General features: G+C 37.6%; 1 protein-coding gene across 2 annotated transcripts in view; it reads right to left on the bottom strand.

The window, feature by feature from the left end:
* LOC127620591 (actin filament-associated protein 1-like 2) overlaps nucleotides 1–18983 on the bottom strand; it is an 82843-nt gene extending 63860 nt beyond the window's left edge. For both annotated transcript variants that reach the window (XM_052093759.1, XM_052093760.1), the window contains exons 1-2: nucleotides 18780–18983; nucleotides 3579–3716 (exon numbers count right to left, since the gene is read on the bottom strand). In XM_052093759.1, the coding sequence (XP_051949719.1) occupies nucleotides 3579–3716; nucleotides 18780–18795 (154 nt within the window). In that variant the 5' untranslated portion in view covers nucleotides 18796–18983. The remainder of the gene's footprint in view (nucleotides 1–3578; nucleotides 3717–18779) is intronic.
* Nucleotides 18984–20182: the final 1199 nt, after the last annotated feature.

The following is a 20182-nucleotide window of genomic DNA, read 5'->3' as shown; positions in this document are numbered from 1 at the left end:
ACTTGTGCCGTCATGAGGACCAATTACCTGCCTAGTTTTCTGCCATTGCACCCTTGGCCCCACCTACTGGTACTTCATCCAAAGGGGACTTACACAGGACACCTTCATGTGCGTGTCTGGATTTAAATGTTTTTCTACATAAAAATGTACACAGACATCTTTAATGGCTTGATACAAATCTCATTTTTTAAATACGCAGTGTCAAGTTACAACTCTGAAGAGGGAAAACTCTCTTTTATTCAGCTGCTGCTCTGCTGTTTTAAGCACAAACGCATCATGGACGATTTCTTTCGCCCATCTGCACTATTTTTAGTTGTTTTAGTCTGAAGGATGGGGCAGTTAAAAACACTGACGCAATCACAAAAAACATGAGTACACAGTTTAATTCATGAATATATAATATGTCATCATGACACCGGGCGTGTCGGTTGACACGATGCAACACCTTGAGGCTGTCTACACTGAGTGCGTCGACACAAACTTTCGAAACCCTTTATTTGTGTTGTTGACAGTAGTAGCACCAGCGCATGCACCACAGAATGGAATGGAATATCTGTTTACTGTCGTCATGTCACGTTGCAACAGACGCACGCTTCCATGGTAGACAACATCATTCATTATAATGGATTCTATCGCTTTTGACGCAACGCGACACTCACGTCTGGTGTAGACAGGGTGTGAGTGTTAACAGTTGTGCTTCAGATGAACAGTTTCATATATTCATATGCAATGTGTTGGATGTGCATTATGTGTAAACCCTGACATTTAGTTTTATAATGTTTGATGCTTGTTTCTTCCTATTGAGTTTAAAAAAATGGCTCTATTCAAGGGGCTGCACGATGTTAGCCAATCAAAACATTGGGTGTTTAAATTTTACGTTAAGTTTTAAGGAGTTGCTTAGGCCAAAACCGAGCGTTTCAGACAGAGGGCCCGAGATAGGGTGAAAAAGTATAATTTATTACTAACACTATCAGTTGACCTCAGGGAAGATAATAAAACTGTTAAAAAAAGAGCTTTTCATGACCCCTTTAATATTTGAGAATAGGAACTGGCTTAATGTTTTTACTATAATTTTACGCACATTTGTTAACACAAGATATGTTCTTTGCAAGAAGCAATAGCTATAACATTGTGCTGATTGGTTTAAATTGATTTGTTGTGCCCTCTTCTGGACGCAGGAGACAACATTGATAAAAAAAAAAAATCAGATGTCTTTTAGACATTTCAACCTGAAATAATGTGAATATATCTAAAATATAATTAATAATATTTCAATAATAGTAATATTTCAGTAAAAAAAAAGGAATAATCATTTCTCAGCTCTGTTGACATCCCTAAATATAAAAGAAATAAAATGCTGCAAAAGTGTACAATATAGTCCCTTTTAACTTTTGCAACCATAAGGTCCATTGTGTTGACAACATCATTGTGCAATGTGAATAAACCATGATGCTGCACAGTCTCAACTTGGCTCTGTCCCACAGAGATGAGGTCACAGTCAGGATAGCACAGAAAGGCTTGAATGTTTACGAGTGCAGAGGAATTTACAGGCAAGAGAGAATGAGGGATAAAGCAGTCTCTGAATTTGACATCTGTCCGTCGCAACCTCTCCATGACCCCACAATCACTCTCTTTTATACAGCAACTCTCCTGCACATGGCCTCTGTTCAACTGATAACTGTTCAATCTGTGCAGGTGGCTTTAAACTTATTGACCTTCTGTAAAAACCCATTAATGGGAAAGAGGGGAATAAATCTTCATTCCAACCTTACTGAGATTGGGTTAAAATTATTTAGACCTTTAGGGTTAGACCTAGGACTAGTAACAATAACTTTTGATGGCCACAGCCCAGAATAAAATATATATGATAAATACTATACACTCTATATTACATATATGCTGCCATATGTGTTATCCACACAAATAACCAAACTCAAAACTTACACATATTTTTGATTTCTTTACATAAAAGGAACTGTGTGCATTAACATGCAAACTACAAAAAATATAGAGTATGACTTGTACAACCCCAATTCCAAAAAAGTTGGGACAGTATGAATAATGCTAATAAAAACAAAACTAATGATTCGTATATTATATTCACCATTTGCTATATTGAAAGCACCACAACTACACATTATATTATATATTTTACCTTGTGAATTTTATTGTTTTTTGACAATGTACTGAAATTTAAAATCAGATGATTGCGACATGCTCCAAAAAAGTTGAGACACATGCAATTTTACACTAATAACAATTTGACGTATTGAAATAACAAGGTGATTTGAAACAGGAGATGTTAAACAGGTGAGGCAATCGTGTCATAGTATATAAGGAGCCTCCAAAAACAGTCTAGTCCTTCAAGAGCAAGGATCATTCGAGACTTGTTAATTTGCCATCAGATGCTTCAGCAAATAATCCAGCACTTTGAGAACAATGTTCCCTAAAGACAAATTGGAAGGATTTTGGGCATTTCACCCTCTAAAGTGCACAATATAGTTAAAAGATTCAAGGAAATGTCTGTGTGTAAAGGGCAAGATGAAAACCACTTCTGAATGCACATGATCTCTAATTCCTCAGACATCACTGTCTTAAACATCATTCATCTGTAATAGATATCATGAACATGGACTTGGGATTACTTAAGTAAACCTTTGTTACTCAACACCACTCGCCGCTGCATCCACAGATGCAAGTTAAGACTTTACTATGCAAAGCAGAAGCCATACATCAACACTGTGCAGAAGAGTTGCCGACTTCTCTGGGCTTTTTGTTATCCGGGCCAAAGAGTAAAAGGACCATCCAAGCTGTTATCAGCGTCAGGTCCAAAAGCCAGTGTCTGTATGGGCCAGGGTTGTTTCAGTGCCCATGGTATAGGTAACTCGCACATCTGTGAGAACACCATTAATACAGACAGATATGTAAACATTTTGGAGCAACATATACTGCCATCCAGCAATGTCTATTCCAGGGAAGTCCTGAAATGTTCCAGCAGGACAACTTCAAACCACACACTGCCCGGACTATAAGAGCATGGCTGCGTAAGTAGAGAGTGTGGGTGCTAAATTGGCCAGCCTGCAGTCCAGACCATCTCCAGTTTAGAATGTATGGTGCATTATTTAGCACACCATCCGGCAACGAAGACCCTGTACAATTGTGCAGCAAAACCTACATAATGTAAACATAATTCTAAACTTAACAAACTTGTGTCTTCAGTGCCCAAATGCTTAATAAGTGTTATTAGAAGAAATGGTGATGTTTCACAGTGTTAAACACTCAACTGACTCAACTTATTTGGAGTGTATTGCAATCATCAGATTTGAAATTACTGTTCATTAAAAAACAAACAATGAAATTCACAAGGTAAAACATCATATAATGTGTAGTTGTACAGCTTTCATTATAGCATAATGTATGAATATAATTTACAAATCAGTCCTTATTTCTTTATTATTAGCATTTTTCATACAGTCCCAAACATTTTAGAATTGGGGTTGAACATATACTTGGCATATATTGGTTATACATACAGTCGCTCATTCTTCACACCATACGGATGAGAATGACCTGTTTACCTGGTGTGTCCTTATTGTCCTGCAGTTTAGAAAGCAGCTCTGAGATGGATTTTTTCTGGGCCTGAGCAATATAGCTGAGATTCTCACTCTCCAGAACCAACAGGAATGCCTGCAGGTCCAAAACCAGCCGGGCCAGCACTGCAGAATCAAACAAACCACACGGCATTCAGAAAACATTTAATCCTACAGCACATCAAGGGTAAAACCACAACCATTTTATGAAGTTATGAATAGAAACCAAAAGGATATCTTGAATGAACTTATCTGAACATAAACACAAGTTAAAACTATCTCCCTGACTAACCTGTAACAATAACTATAGAGTACTATAACCTATAACTAATGCTCATTGTTTCCAGGAAAGATCTGTTTTTGATTTATAAACCACACAAGTAATCAGGCCTGCATCTACATAAACAGCAAAACACATGTCTCTAGCACACACACACACACACAGATGCTGTAAATGGATTAATGGAAAGGGAGGAGACGAGAACTGGCTTGACAATATAAATAATATTTCAAAATGAAAATCAACCAAAAAGTCAAACACACAAAGGTGTTGGACAGCTGCCCGTAAATCTCTCTCTCTGTCTTACTGCAGTCTCCAGTTGGCCTTTATCCCTCTCTGAGACTTGATTAGCCTGATTAGGGGCCAGGCGTGTAGCATCACGACCCGGCCCCGCCCTCCGCCCTGACACAGATGCATAATGGTTACCATAGTCATACATTTTTACTTTCGTTTTTATTTCTATTCTTATATTTCGATTTCACTTAAAGCCCCCAGCAGGATTTTGCTTAGTGTAAACAGTCATATACATAACCCTTGCGCAAATTGGAAAACGATAAGAATGCCCATGTGCAAAATTTTAAATTGGGGCAATGGCCAAAAAGCTGCAGGGGCATATTGGTTTTTACTTAAACTGTTCATGACCTTACCTCCCGAAGGAAAACCGTTTAAAGTATTACATGACCTAACACGTTGTTGGCTTATTAAGCATAATCGGTGTTAGAACGTGCATGTAAACACGCTCACTAACACTGGCGCATGCCATGTGTGTGGTTGTATCTTTATTGCATGCTGGCAAAAGTCATTTAGAATTGAATTACCCTCCTCTCTTGAGGACTGTGATTTTTGATCACGCTGTGATATGTGGTGACTTGAGGAGAAAAAGTCCTGTTGTATAATATTTTAGCGAGAGGTCTGTTCTCTGTCTTGCCCTTTTTATGTTGGCTGCAGACAAACAGGCCACTGTTCAAGCCCTTACCACAGTAAACATACAGAGACTCTACATACTGTGTACATTACAGAGACACCATCAGTGGGCCTTTGTGCTGCAGTCAATCTTTCTCTCTCTCTCTCTCTCTCTCTCTCACTTACACACACACACACACACACACACACACACACACACACACACACACACACACACACACACACACACACACAATTTCACACTCTCGCTCTCCCTGTATCTCAAAGTATATCTAGTTAGTGGTTTTTGCTAAGGCAAGTGACACTATTACTGTATTTATATGTCCCTTCTCTTCATCCCATGTGATGAATCACAACAGAAAATCCTAGTCCTTCACAATACACCATGACGATCTCTATTTAGTGAAAAACCTCAACACAGGTGAGCTCTTCTGATCAAACTTAATGGTCTTTTGAAAAGCTCCCTATAGCAACCACTTCAAGACCTGCATGGAGCTTTTGAAACCCATGGGTACAACTGATGATTCATAACTAATTTATAGACCCCATGAAATCATAATTTGAGTATTTTAGTCCATATCTGTTAGCTTTGAGTTCATTATATGCTAGCTAGTGTAGTTTGTATACCTAAAGGTTGATTAAATAGACCTTTAGCAGATATTTTAATATAAATTTAGTCTTTTTTTCCCAAAGTAAAATGGACTAAATATATTGATGACTCATCTTGTTCACAGGGGTATACAGGTGCATTTTAAAAAAAAAAAAGTTCAGTTTATCCATAATTTAATTCAAAAAGTGGAACTTTCATATATTCTAGATTAATTACACATAAAGTGAAATATATCAAGCCTTTGTTTGTTGTAATCTTGATGATTACGGCTTACAGCTCATGGAAATCAAAAATCCAGTATCTCAAAAAAATTTCCACCTTCTGAAAAGTGTTAAGTTACACTCAATACTTGGTCTGGGTTCCTTTTGCACGAATCATGTTGCATCTGAAAGTTAAATAACCATTTTGCAGTGGTTAAAATAAGAACAGACCGCTTCAAGCTAAAAAAAAAAATATTTCAACCAAAATGTCGCCTTAATTAAGAGTAAGATCAATCTGTTTTATCAGTGGTGCTTAAATTAGTCTGCAGTGAATACAGTATGCATGGTAAACCTCTTGGAAATGTGTCTCTAAATGTATTCTCTTTAAAGCACCACCAGCAGAGCCATTCACATTCAGACGGTCATCTAATTCAAACGGAGTATCTGCCATGAGTGTTGCATTTAAATGACAATGTGATGACCCTACATTATGCTCCATTCCACTGTGCCCTGTCTAGCTGTAGTGTACAAATGCATCTAATTTTACACCCCTAAAGCAACATATCCGATCGGGCTAGGTGAACCAACCCAAACCAAGTATTCAAACCAGCTTAAATAAGCCATTCTCATGGGTTCAAATATGGTCATTGATTAGTACTCTAGACATCTGACAATGCCTCTGTAGTGCAGCTCAAGCAACCTTTGCAAGAACACAAAAAGAGATTTGAGAACCCAGTAAATCCAACCACAATAAAAAATGTGTGTACCTTCTTAAGACTGGGGATCTTGTTTGACCAAACTCTGGAGAACATGGAACAAGGGAGCTGATGGTGAAAAGCTTGTTTCTATTTTCCAGTGGCTTCAGGATTCTTTGAGGTTTATTAAAAGATATGCTAGTCCACATGGAATTTGTAGACTTTTTTGCATTTTGAGAGGAAATCTGTGGAATTCTGTATTTAAATAATATGTTTCATAAAATGTGTTAAATGGAGCTGAGATTGCTACACTCTTATTTGTAGATGAAAGCAAAATCAAATTAGCCAAAATAAAAAACATTCAAGAGGTGTGGGAGAACTTTCTGAAAGATTGGCGATCCAATTCTGTGGAAATCTGCAGAAATATTGAAAGACCCTGTTTGAAAACTCAGTTTTCAATTTCCTAACATCATTGTTTTTCAAAGTATGCGTTATTGGAGAGAGTTTTCAAAATACTGTTCCAGTCCACGTCCACACTAATACGTTTTCGTTTGAAAATGCATAATTTTCTCTATGTTTTGGCCTTCCATCCACACTGAGACAGCGGTTTTGTCCAGCGAAATTGGATCTTTTTGAAAGCGCTCTTCCAAGTGGATACATTTGAAAACGTTGTCTTCGCATTGTAGTGTGGACTGGGAAAACAGAGATATATGAAAACGATTGTCTTGGATGCAGTCATGTGATCATTCAACCCAAAACAACTAAGATGGCGCCCCATGTTGTGCCTGATATTCACTTTGATAGCATTGTTAAAGATAAATGGTACTTTGAACAACAATCACAGTTCATTCCTTCAAAGGTGATGGGAAGTTTACGCAGACTTCTGTCCGGTGATGGAACTTGAGGGTAATTGCATTTCGTGTGAATGGAGAGTGTTTAGAAAACGAAAACTCTGTTTTCAAATATATCCAGATTAATGTGGGCGTAGCTCTGGTGTGGATGTGAGGTGTAAACATAGCAAAGAACTATTAGTGATATCGTATTAGTGTGGACGGTGACTGAGCCTGCAGAAATGTTGTAAAGTGATAATAATTGTCACGATCCCTTGTTGTCCGCCCCGTGTTTTCTGTTTCACTCAGCACGTCACACTCCATGTTACGTTTCCTTGTTGTCCGGCCCGTGTTTTCACCAGTCCTTGTCTAAGAAAACTACACTTCCCATCTTTCCTTGCCCTCACCACCTGCCAGCACTCACTCACTGTTTTCACCTGTTTATCGTTTAGTTCCATCACCTCGTGTATTTAAACCCTGTTTGTTTTCCTTTCCCTCGTCGATCGTTGTATGTGATGTTTCATGTTTTCCAATGTTTTATGCCTGCTCTTGTTCCCATGTTTGTTCGTTCGAGGATAGCCTTGCCCTTCGTGGATGTTTTGTGTTCGTGTGTTAATTTCATTTTCCCATTGTGGACCTTTTATTTGTTCCAGTGTTAGTGTTCTTTTCACCCGTGTGTTAGCTTATGTTTGAGTTACTTTTCCCATCGTGGACCTTTTATTTTGTTCCAGTGTTTTGTGTTCCTTCTATTATTATTTAATAAAACCGCAACTGGATCCAAACCACCCGTCTGCCTTCTCCTGCATTCCACACGTTCATAATAATAATGTTGCAAAAATAATATTTTGGCGGGATGGGATGGAGATTTAGTTACCTATGTTGTATACAATGTATATACATACATACATACATACATTTATCATAATGTATATAAACTAGGACTGTCAATAACTAACTATGGTACTTTGGCTGAAACTGTGTTAAAAAGGTTTGTTAAGTAGGGCAATATAATACCATAATGCAGAATCGTGGAATCCAGTCATAAAAACGGAATGAACCAAATGCGGAATGTCACAGAATTTGATATATTTGGGATAAAATAAATGCATGAATGCAAATTTAGTCAAATAAAAATTGTGATGATATAAACCACAAAAGGAATAGATTTAATTGAATACTTTTACAGTCTGCATGTGCTGCGCACTTCAAAAGGAATGTGTGAGGCACGCTCGCTCTGTGCAGACTATATACTGCATTTATTCTTTTTAAATCAAAGGCTTTTGCCATTAAATAAGCACATCAGGCCATAAAGCAAACTGCTTTTTGTGAAGGTGTGAAGCTGTGTCATCAGAAACATACAAACTGAAAGTGCAAAAACATTGAATTCAGAAAAAAATTTAACAGAGAACACAGAATTTGGGAAAAAATAAAAAGGAATTTGGAAAAAGTTCATAGGGTCCTAGTAAAGTAAATGTATAAACATTGTTGTTTAAAAATTGCATCTTTGGCAGCCCCCTGTAAGTTATCAGATAACTTCCAGATTTCGTATTAACATACAATAAATAAAGAACAAATAAACTAAAATAAAAGTTAGCATAGAGGCACAACTTAAAGTTAAATATTGTATGGAAATGACCAGAAAGCTGTTTTTTTAAGGAAATTGAGGGCTGTAAGGAGATGGCAAATATCACTTACATAGTTACCACCGATTCCAGAAGCTTCCTTTAAAAAGTTTGAGATTAAATGTGATTTTCATTTATTGAACACGCTGACCTTCACATGTGACAGAGTTTGCACTGGAGTGCTAACAGTAAAGTCATTAAGCAAACAGAGCCTTAACCAGATGTCAATGGCTGACTGTGGTGGAGGCTCTACATCCTTCAGATTGTCATTCCCAAGGTTTCAGTCTTCAAACTAGCCTCACTTCTTCTCCGGAGTCCTCCATTTCCCCCTGCTCACAGTGTTTGGGCAACTTTTAGCTCCTCTTCCATGAACAGATGATCAAAACAATCTGTAGACTTCATCTTTACTCCCTTTAAATGACTGTTTATGTACAAATACGAAACATTTCACTAGATGTAATAATACATGGCATTTACATGTTTTATTTCTTTATTTTCACATTTAGGTTAAATAGGATTTTATTCATTTGACATTTTTGTAGACTTGAGCCAATAACAACTGATCGCTATGAAGTTGCCCCACCCATTCTCGCTTTTGATGCAGGTACTGTAAAATGTGTGGAGGATAAATATAAAATAAAGGTCAAAGGTCAAACTAACCAGCTGAAAGGCGCCTACTGGTTTCCATTAAAAACAAACACATGCCCAAACTCAGTTTACTGTAATGTTGCTGAACACAAATGCTGGTTAAACATTTTGTTCCCATTTCACATGAACTGTTTGATGAGGTGAATTACTCTACTCTTTGTAAAAATTGTACTCTGTTATTTCATTATCTCTATATTTAACCTTCCCTCACCATGACAGAGCCCTAAGGGTAAGTGGTTTTATCCATCAAGGTTTGAAAAACATAGAGGGCACTTGTTACTTGTTACTCTCTTTACATTGATTTGGGTCACTATGGGTGAAATGTATTAAGAATGAATTGTGCACGCTTGTAGCACCGTTTATTTGCACATGCTGCCTGTGTTGTTTTAGCACCCGATTCACTAAGGGATGCATATCACAACATTAAATTTAGGAATGAATGCACAATGCTATATTTATTTTTAATGATAGTTTACTGAATTATCTTTATTTATGGGCCTTTCTCTGCAAATATTACTATATACAGTATATTAGCATATTATGTAATTAAATTGAATAAAATTTTTTTATTGATTGACAGCCGTAGTAACTACTTAAATTATACTAAACTGATTTGTAGGGATGGGACAACATCTCAAAATGCAAAATATCGGCAAAATAAATTATGAATCATATAGAGGTAAAATTCGATATATCTGAATTTGCATAATTGTTTTCTCTCCATGTAATCATTAAAGAAATAACTAATAAGTGTAAGAGCAGTGTATATGTGTTAAGAGCTACTGTTTGTCTTTTTTTTTTTTTTTTTTACATTACAAATGTTAGCCAGCAGGTGGTGGCAAATGATCATTTGTGTGTTATGAGCAGTTGGTGACGTGAAGTGAATCCGCGTCAGCTAGTGTTTACATACAACAGCTCTTCGTGATCGCATGTATTACTACAATACTAAAGCTAGGAAATAGCTTTAAACGGCTTTAAAAGAACAACTTCAGCATTACGGATAAGCACAGATGAGAGACACAACAGACTGATTTACTACACAATGGGTACTGTTTAAAATGGCAGAGGACATTGCACTTTCTATAGTGATCGACGCTTGCATACCAGCTACCGTGAAATAGGGAGAAATACCTCCGCTTGGATGCTGTTTTTCCACTGAGAAAGCTGATCTTCAGAAAGCTGACAGCAACTCTGCTTGGGTGTGGAAACAGGTGATCACACATCACTCCATCTCTCTCTCTCTCTCTCTCTCTCTCTCTCTCTCTCTCGCTCTTTTTCTCTCACACTCACACACACACACACACCCATCCATCCTTGTTTATCCAATAACTTGTTTGAAACAGCACAAGCCGTGATACTATTTCTGAAGTGACATTTTTGAATTACTAACGAAGGCATGGACGCATCATTTGGTTTGAACCAGCAACGGCAGATTCTGATTCGTCGCGTAAGAAAGTATTTCCATACACAAATGCGTTTTTATGACCGTAATCAGTTTTACCAAGTTTTTAAAATTTACTTGTCCACTGAACTGTTGTTTATAAGCAATATCACACTCGCAATCATGCTATATGGACCTAAATCAGCACTGCTGTGATTACCTACAGCAAAGAAGAGGTAGAGCCATATCGCACTCTTGCTCGTGAGATATTGCTTAAAAAATGTATTTTATAAATATATATATATATATATATATATATATATATATATATATATATATACAGTATATACTGTATATACTGTATATATAGTATGTAGGAGCCAGTTATAATATGAATGTTTATTTTTACTTTTCTGTGTGTTAATTTACTACCCAGCACCACCTTTAATGTGATTTGTCAACATGCAATATACAGTACATTTTTAACTGTGGGGGGAGCGTGTGTGCAGGGGTGAGCATATCGTTTTCAAACCACACACATCTCCATTGAATGGAAAAAAAGGAAAATAATAAATAAATTAAGGACAAGGACCCTGTGACGAGGAGGAGGGTGAGGCTTGATTAGCCCGATTAGGGGCCGGTCGTGCGCACTCAAGGCCAGGCCCCGCCCTTCTCCTCGTCACAGACCCTTTTGACTACCTTTTGTGCATTGGAAAATGTACCCCTGTATCAAAGAAGTGGCATAACGTTTTTGTTATTTGGAATTTGCCACTACATAGTATCTATACAGTATATATGCAATATAATATATGCAATTTTAAGACATAGGCCTATTTATTGATAGAATACAAGGACTTTGACTTTGTTTTTAAAGTGCTAAAATTTGACCAAAATGATCAAAAACTAATGATAAAATAAAATTGTAAAAGACTCCAAGCATATCAAAAACCTTATAAAAGCTGTTTTATTCTACATGGAGAGGGTCCGCACATGGGGGCGGCCATGTTAGAATCACATGACCTGCCGAATACTGCTTGCTTAATCTCAGTCACAGTCCTGTTATTTGACACTTTCACTCATTGATTAAAGTAATTGTGGCTCACTGTGAACACTATATTTCTACAATGGCGTCTAAAACTGAAAACTGTAGTGTTGTAATGATATTGCATCCACAGCCCTAGGTGTCAGTGTAAGTCCGACATACAAATCGACATATTAAAAGAATTACTGTCTGAGTTCGGAGATGGCAACGTGCATGGCTGCTTCGGTGTGGAACTCTCTAGCTTTTTGTAACTTTTGTTTGTTTGTCATGTTTTTTTGTCACTCTTTTCCGATCAGTTTCACCTGGGATGAACTGCTGAATATTCTGCAGAGAAAACCTGATCACTTTTTGCCAATGTTTGATTATTCGGACGTTATATTTGACATCTTAGCTGAAGGAGCATCGGTGCTCTACAAGCTATCCAAGAGACGCAAGCGAGGTAAGCGAGCCAGCCTGCTTGTGAAGCTTCGTCAACACGGCTTTAGGACTCCGCTGACGAGTATTCATGTGCAGAATGTTCGCTCCCTCACCGACAAAACAGACGAACTGTTTCTGCTCACTCAAACAAATAAGAACTTTTCTGTTCTGAATGAAGCCATCCCAGACAGCGAGTTACATCTGCCGGGCTTCTGGCTGTTCAGAGCGGATCATGTTCATCGGGGAAAACGAGAAGCAGTGGAACATGCATTTACCAACACCTTGACAGAACTGGGACCTATGCAAGGATTCTATTTGTGGACTTCAGCCTTCAATACAATCTGTCAGTGGATCAACAGCTTTCTGACAGACAGGCAGCAGCTAGTGAGACTGGGGAAACTCCCATCCAGGACCCTCACTATTAGCACTGATGCTTCTCAGAGATGCAATCATTCTCCATTGCTCTTCTCCCTGTACACAAATGACTGCACTGCAAAGGACCCCTCTGTCAAGCTCCTGAAGTTTGCAGACGACACCACAGTCATTGGTCTCATCCATGACTGTGACGAGTTTGCATACAGATGGGAGGCTGAACAGCTGGCTGTCTAGTGCAATCACAACAACCTTGAGCTAAACATGCTCAAAAGAGTGGAGATAGTGGACTGGTTCGCTTATCATCACTTGTCAGGCCCGCAGTCATTGCTCTCACCCTGGGCGCTAGGGTGGCTGGCCACTCTGCTCTCCCTGTAGTTTCACTCCTGGTTGTTATATCAAATCAAGACTTGACTTGACATTGAACCTAATCATAAGATAACCATACTGTCCCATCCCTACTGATTTGGTGTTACTAATGTGTCTGCTTTACATTACTAAAAAAATTGTGTATGCTTGATTGTATTTTTTTGTTACCTTAATCAATATAAAATCTCAGCCCTTAGAATGTAATTTATGCTCAGTCATTGAATCTTTCCAAACACACTACAGTGGCTTCATTCACACTCATGCCAAAACAGCAAGCACTTCAGGCTCATTATTTAGCTGTCACGTTCTATGAGGAGGCGAGACCACTCTGCATTTGATTCATTAGCAAAACGAATGCCCCGAGGTGCATGGGCGTCATCAACATTTCGGAAATGCCTCGAACTCCCACTTTGTTTGTTTGTGTTGGTGAGGACACAGAGAGACATTTTGCGCTCCTTGCTGAAATGCTTCAAAAGGCTGTTTAACCTCATGTCAACTGACTTGACCCCTTGTTGTCCAGTCGACCCTTTTGTCTGACACAATAGATAGTCTTTCTGAACACAGGATGAATGAAATCTCAAGCAGAGGTCCACGGTAGCACAATCACATGATCTCAGATGGATCATAAAGCAGTCACAACACAGATGTAAAAAGCTAAAAAAGGAAAGAAAAGCTACTATACTTCCCGATAGCAATATGGTTGGGAACTGAGTGAGAACCAGTTCTCAGAGGAACTTTTAAAAAGAAAATACTGGAACCGAATTGTTTTCATGACTTTCGTTTCCGTTTACGGTTAACAGTTCAAACGAATGGCTCTTATGATGCGGTTCTTTTGAATCTAAAGTATGAATCACAAACAAATTACTCTTATTAGCCGGGTCTTTTGAATTTGCAGCGTGAAACATACAGCACGACCAGTTTAGTCGGATTTCCGAACTAATGACTCTTATGAGCCGTTCATTTTGAATATGCAGCGCAAAACGTACAATGCAACCAGTTTAGTCCCGCCAGTTCCTTTGAATCTACAGTGTGAAACATACAGCGTGAAACATGTTCAGGAATCAATAGTCTGATTCCTGAACAAATTACTCATGTGCCACTTTTTTAAAAACCTACAGCGTGAAACATATAGTTCAACCAGTTAAGTCCGAATTCAGGAGTGAATGAATATAATGACTTGGTTCTTTTAAAATGAATCAATTAATAAAATATCTTAATTAAAAAGTCTGTGTAAACACCTTTTGCAAGAATCTGATCTGTAAAAATATTAAATGATCTGAGAGCATTAAATCCAATAAGAATTGCATTTCCTATTTCCGAATATTTCTTTCTCAATAGTACGAAAAGTATCATTGATGGAACTGTTTAGATGAATCAGAACCAGAAATGTTAAATTCCTTACGATTCCTATCCCTAGTAAGCAACTGACTAGCCACATAGCACACCCAAGTAACCAAGTGAACAAGTTTAAAACAGTGGAGGTGATAGTGGACTTTAGGAGGAACACCCCAATATTGACCCCGCTCACCGTTCTAAACAGCACTGTGTCAGCAGTGGAGTCATTCAGGTTCCTGGGCATTACCATCAATGGGAGACCCACATTGTAAAAGAAATGTCCAGTAGAGGTTGTACTTCCTTCGACAGTTGAGTAAGTACAACAAGTTCTACTCAACAGTCATTAAGTCTGTCCTGTGTACTTCCTTAACAGCTACGAAATCAGACATCAGAAGACTACAAACGACAGTTCGGACTGCTGAGCTGATTATTGGTTCTCCCCTGCCCCTCCCTTCAAGAACTGTGCACTTGAGGAAAAGGGCTGGATAAATCACCCTGGACCCCACTAACCCGGCCCACTACCTCTTTGAACTGTTGCCTTCTGGACGACGCTACAGAGCACTGAGCACCAGAAAGTTTTTTCCCTCATGTTATCCATCTCATGAACAGTTATAACTGCCCCAACAAGCAATAATTAATTATGTGCAATAACAAACTTAGTCAATTATACTTATTTAACATATCCTAAATCTTCCGCACATTACATTCCCTTGCACTATCTGTATTGTGTTTGTATATCCGTACATTTTTGTGTCTTATTTTGTTTTTAATATAAACTTTATATTCTGTTCACTTATTTTCATTCTTTATTCTATTTTTTATTATTTCTGTCTTGTTGTTGTATTGTTTGTGCACTGGAAGCTTCTGTTACCATGACAAATTCATTGTGCGTGGAAGCATACCTTGTAATAAAGCTCATTGTGATGTCATGATCTGTGACTTTCTGCGGGTGCTTGTTTTAATAATTCCATCACAATTAGTTCTCATAACGTGTTAGTTACACTGAGAAATGTGATTGTATAAATCTATTACGTAATCACCAAGTGTAAAGGAGGTTATTGCAAAGTCTAATTCAATCATACAGGAACATTGACAGTTAGATTTAAAGAGTGCTGTTCTCATATCATCACCATATTCTGTGCTCGCAACAGAACGGCCGCTAATGCCCTTGAAGTGGTACTGTGTTTAGAAAATGAGTAAACACAGAAAAAAACACAGAAATACACATACACGTTTCCATCTACATAGCAGTTGATTCCACTATGGGGTGTAACCAAAAGATAACCAAACAAGTAGATTGGCCTTTTCCCTCTCGTTTAAATTTTAGTGTTTTTTTTTTGGGGGGGGGTACTACACTGTTACATGAAGTTTAATTATTTCTGTTTCCCTCCCCTTAACCCCTCCCTCGTCCAGGTAGATGGGGATGACCTGCCGGCAGATCAGGCTTAAAGCACGCCCTCCCCCAGTGAAAGTGTGTGTGGGGGGCGTGCTTTAAGCCGGATCTGCCGGCAGGTCATGGGGCAGGTCATGGGGCTCCCCAGCCTGAGAGAACAAGGGAGGAATGTGGCAGGGCGGAGGGCGGGGCCGGGTTGTGATTATACACACCCGGTCCCTTATCAGGCTAATTAAGCCTCCGAGAGGGATAAAGGCCGATGGCAGACGGTGGTGCGAAGAGAGAGAGATAGTTTACGGACAGGTCCGTCATGTGTGTGTTTGTCTTGTGGTTTAAATTATTCATTAAAATATTATTTATATTGCCAAGCCGGTTCTCGCCTCCTCCTTCCCATTGAACTCCTTTACAATAATATTCCAAAGTATTTTTCCCCCTTTAATTCAGTGAATGTAATTTAGAGGTATTTTTAAAAGATGATTTTGTCCTCTTTATTGTTAGTAAGCACGTTTAATACAACCTTTTAAGTTGGGGCACAAAACAGGCAAAAGAGGTGTCCAAATTTGCAACCTATCTGTGCACTTAAGAAACTATTTAACCCTTGTGCGTCAATTGAAAAATGTTACTGAGAGGTCCTTAGAGGACAAAAATGTCCACGTAAAAACTGGCAAAATAATATTATATTTTAATATTATTTTCCACTTTTAATGAGTTACATTATTTAAGTCCTGATCATAACTACCAAATACTCATTCATTTTCAGGATTTTAACCATTTAAATACCAGTTTGTTTATATAATGCCACTGTTGTTTTTTATGAAAAAAATAATTTCCATATACTAAATGCTAAGGTCTGGGATATGTCAATGATTAGCAACAACATTGATTTTGATGCATTATTATTTTTTGTGCCATGTCAGATTAAAAACAAACACTCCTTACAGGACAAAAAAATGTCTGCGTCAAAAAACTGCAATAAAAATAATAAATACACTGCTAACGGCCAAAAGTTTGGAATAATTTACAGGTTTTGCTGTTTCGGAAGGAAATTGGTACATTAATTCATCAAAGTGGCATTCAACTGATCACAAAGTATAGTTTGGACATTACTGATGTTAAAAAACAGCACCATCACTATTTGAAAATGGTAATTTTTTATCAAATCTAGACAGATCCAATTTCCAGCAGTCAACACTCCAACAACTTATCCTTGAGTAATCATGCTAAATTGATCATTTGTTACTAGAAAATCACTTGCCATTATATCAAACACAGTTGAAAGTTATTTGGTTCATTAAATGAAGCTTAACATTGTGTTTGTTTTTGAGTTGCCACAGTATGCAATAGACTGGCATGTCTTAAGGTAACAATTAGGTCAAAAATGGCAAAAAAGAAACATCTTTCTTTAGAAACTCATCAGTCAATCATTGTTTTAAGGAATGAAGGCTATACAATGCTTGAAATTGCTAAAAAGGTGTACACTACGGTCCTCAAAGACGAAGGACAACTGGCTCTTACAAGGACAGAAAGAGATGTGGAAGGCCAGATGTACAACTAAACAAGAGGATAAATACATCAGAGTCTCTAGTTTGAGAAATAGACGCCTCACATGTCCTCAGCTGACAGCTTCATTGAATTCTACCCGCTCAACACCAGTTTCATGTACAACAGTAAACAGAAGACTCAGGGGTGCAGACGTTATGGGAAGAACTGCAAAGAAAAAGCCACTTTTGAAACAGAAAAACAAAAAGAAAAGGTTTGAGTGGGCAAAGAAACAGACATTAGACAACAGATAATTGGAAAAGAGTGTTATGGATCTTAACCCCACTGAGCTTTTGTGGGATCAGTTAGACTGTAAGGTGTGAGAGGAGTGCCCGACAAGACAGCCACATCTATGGCAAGTGCTACAGGAAGTGTGGGGTGAAATGTCACCTGAGTATCTGGACAAACTGACAGCTAGAATGTCAAAGATCTGCAAAACATTGCTGCACATGGAGGATTTTTTAATGAGAACTCATTGAAGTAGTTTAAGAAGTTCTGACATTTTTTTTCAAATTGTAATAGTAATTTTTCATGTTATTAATGTCCTGACTGACTATACATTGTGATCAGTTGAATGCCACTTCGGTGAATAAAAGTGGCATTTATAAGACCAAAATCTGTACAGTATTCCAAACTTTTGGCCACCAATGTATTATTATTATTTTCCAATTTTCACTGATTTTTTTAACCAACATCAGTCCTGATCATAACTACCAAATATTAATTCAGTTTCAGGGTTTTAACCCTTTAAATCCTAGTTTGTTTACATAATGCCACTGTTGTTTTTCCACACACACACAAATGTCTCAATACACACACATACAAAACACACTCTGACATCCATACCAACACACCCCCACAATTTTAGCTGCCTGCATCATTTATTCAATTGGCCTGCAGTTCTCTATAATACAGCAAACAGAAAATAGGAAAAAAAGGATGTATTTGCTCCATAGGCTAAACATGAGAACAATTTTGCCATCTGGTGGAAAATATAAAAAATGTTGTAACCAGGGCTCCAGAATAAAACCAGAATGATTGTATGCTTTATTGTCACTGATATCAAATATTGCAATATTAATGATTTTCAATGGGGACGTTTTTGTCTTTTAGGTCCTGAGTGTAATTTTGTGTACCCAGTGTATTATAGATGTATTATAGGAACTGAGGTTGAAATATAAAAATTCCTCCCAAAAATTCCCACCTTTGGCGAAATGTATGTCGTTGGCATTAACACAGCCCAAATGCTCGAAAAAACTAAAATGAAAAAGACAAAAATGTCCCAGTATCATCCAGTAACTGGACAAACGTACAGTACATTTATTACCATTTATTACTAAACATACAACCGTTAACTACCTGTACCAGCCCAAAGTTTAACCACTACACTCACTAGTTTACTAAATACAACAACAACAAAAAAAAAGTCTGAAAAGGTTGCTGTGTGGATGATATGAAGCAGATCTAGTAAACCTTTTATTTATTTTTTAAACTTCCACATTTATGAGCATTTCACAGACAGAGAGAAATACCTTTTTGCTTGTCCATTGCTGGAAATCCTCAAAGCTTAAAAGGTAAATGTTGTCGGTCGCTTCCAGAGTTCATCTCTGTGTCCGTTTCTGGATGTGTAAAATTGATTTCAAAGTGGACTGAAGTGTAATTCAAGTGATTCAAGAGACCAGACGGCAGACAAAAAAGATTACAGCGTAACTGTCCAAACAAGCGTCAACATTGTGTCCATCCAGTCAACATCACTCTGTCTCACTAAACTGTCTCCGCCTTCTGAAAGCGAAACCCCGCTGGAAACACTGCTCAAAAGCGCCGCCCTCTGGACGTGTACTGTGGGAGATGTACTCGTGGTGCACGGTGGGAATTACAAAATGATTGTATTCTGTAAGGGAATAAGGGAAGCTTGCGGCAAAAATGCTTTCTCAATCTTTAGAATTTGTATTAACAAATCGAAACAATTTAAGTATGAGACATTGTTAGTGTTTTAAACGGTCAGAAAAAAATATGCCCTCATAAGGGTTAAATGTCCCTTTAAATCAAATCCATGTGGGAAACTTTGCCTTCCATCCGTCCGTCCGTCCGTCCGTCCGTCCGTCCGTCCGTCCATCCATCCATCCATCCATCTATCTATCTATCTATCTATCTATCTATCTATCTATCTATCTATCTATCTATCTATCTATCTATCTATCTATCTATCTATATTACTGGGGGATCCGGGACAATCCATAAGGCATTAGGTTGCTTAGGTTAACATGAACTAACATTGAACTTTTAAAGCATTTATTAATCTTGGTTAATTTTAAGATGTACATTGTACAGTATATAAATTTTTTAAATCAAAAGTTCTATACGTAAACATTTGTCGATACAGTATGAACTAACATTAACAATGAACAATTGCATTTTTATTAACGAACATTATCAAAGACTAATAAATGTTGTAAAAAAGATATTGTTTATTATTAGTTCATGACACCTAATGCATTAAAGGGACAGTTCACCCAAAAATAACAATTCTCTCCATCGTTTACTCTTAATTACTAAATTAATATTTTTAGAAGAATTTCTCAGCTCTGTAGATCCTCACAATGCAAGTAAATGGGTGCCAAAATGTTGAAGCTCCAAACATCACATAAAGACTCCGGTGGTTAAATTAATATCTTCAGAAGTGATATGATAGGTGTGGGTGAGAAACAGGTGTGTTTAAATCATAATTTACTATAAATTATCCTCTCTGCTCAGTCAATCTCCACTTTAACTTTCACTTTCACATTCATCTTCTTGTGTTTTTGGTGATTCACATTCTTCTTGCATATGCCCCCTACTGGGCAGGGAGAATAATTTCTAGCAAAATTGGACTTTTCACACTAAAATCATGTTTACACACATATTGTTTATACTTTTGAAAAAGTTAGTATTTTAA

Source organism: Xyrauchen texanus, chromosome 27 (genome assembly GCF_025860055.1).
Source record: "Xyrauchen texanus isolate HMW12.3.18 chromosome 27, RBS_HiC_50CHRs, whole genome shotgun sequence".
Taxonomy (NCBI): Eukaryota; Metazoa; Chordata; class Actinopteri; order Cypriniformes; family Catostomidae; genus Xyrauchen; species Xyrauchen texanus.
The sequence above is the reverse complement of the archived record's forward strand: the minus strand, read 5'-3'. Positions and strand labels throughout refer to the sequence as shown.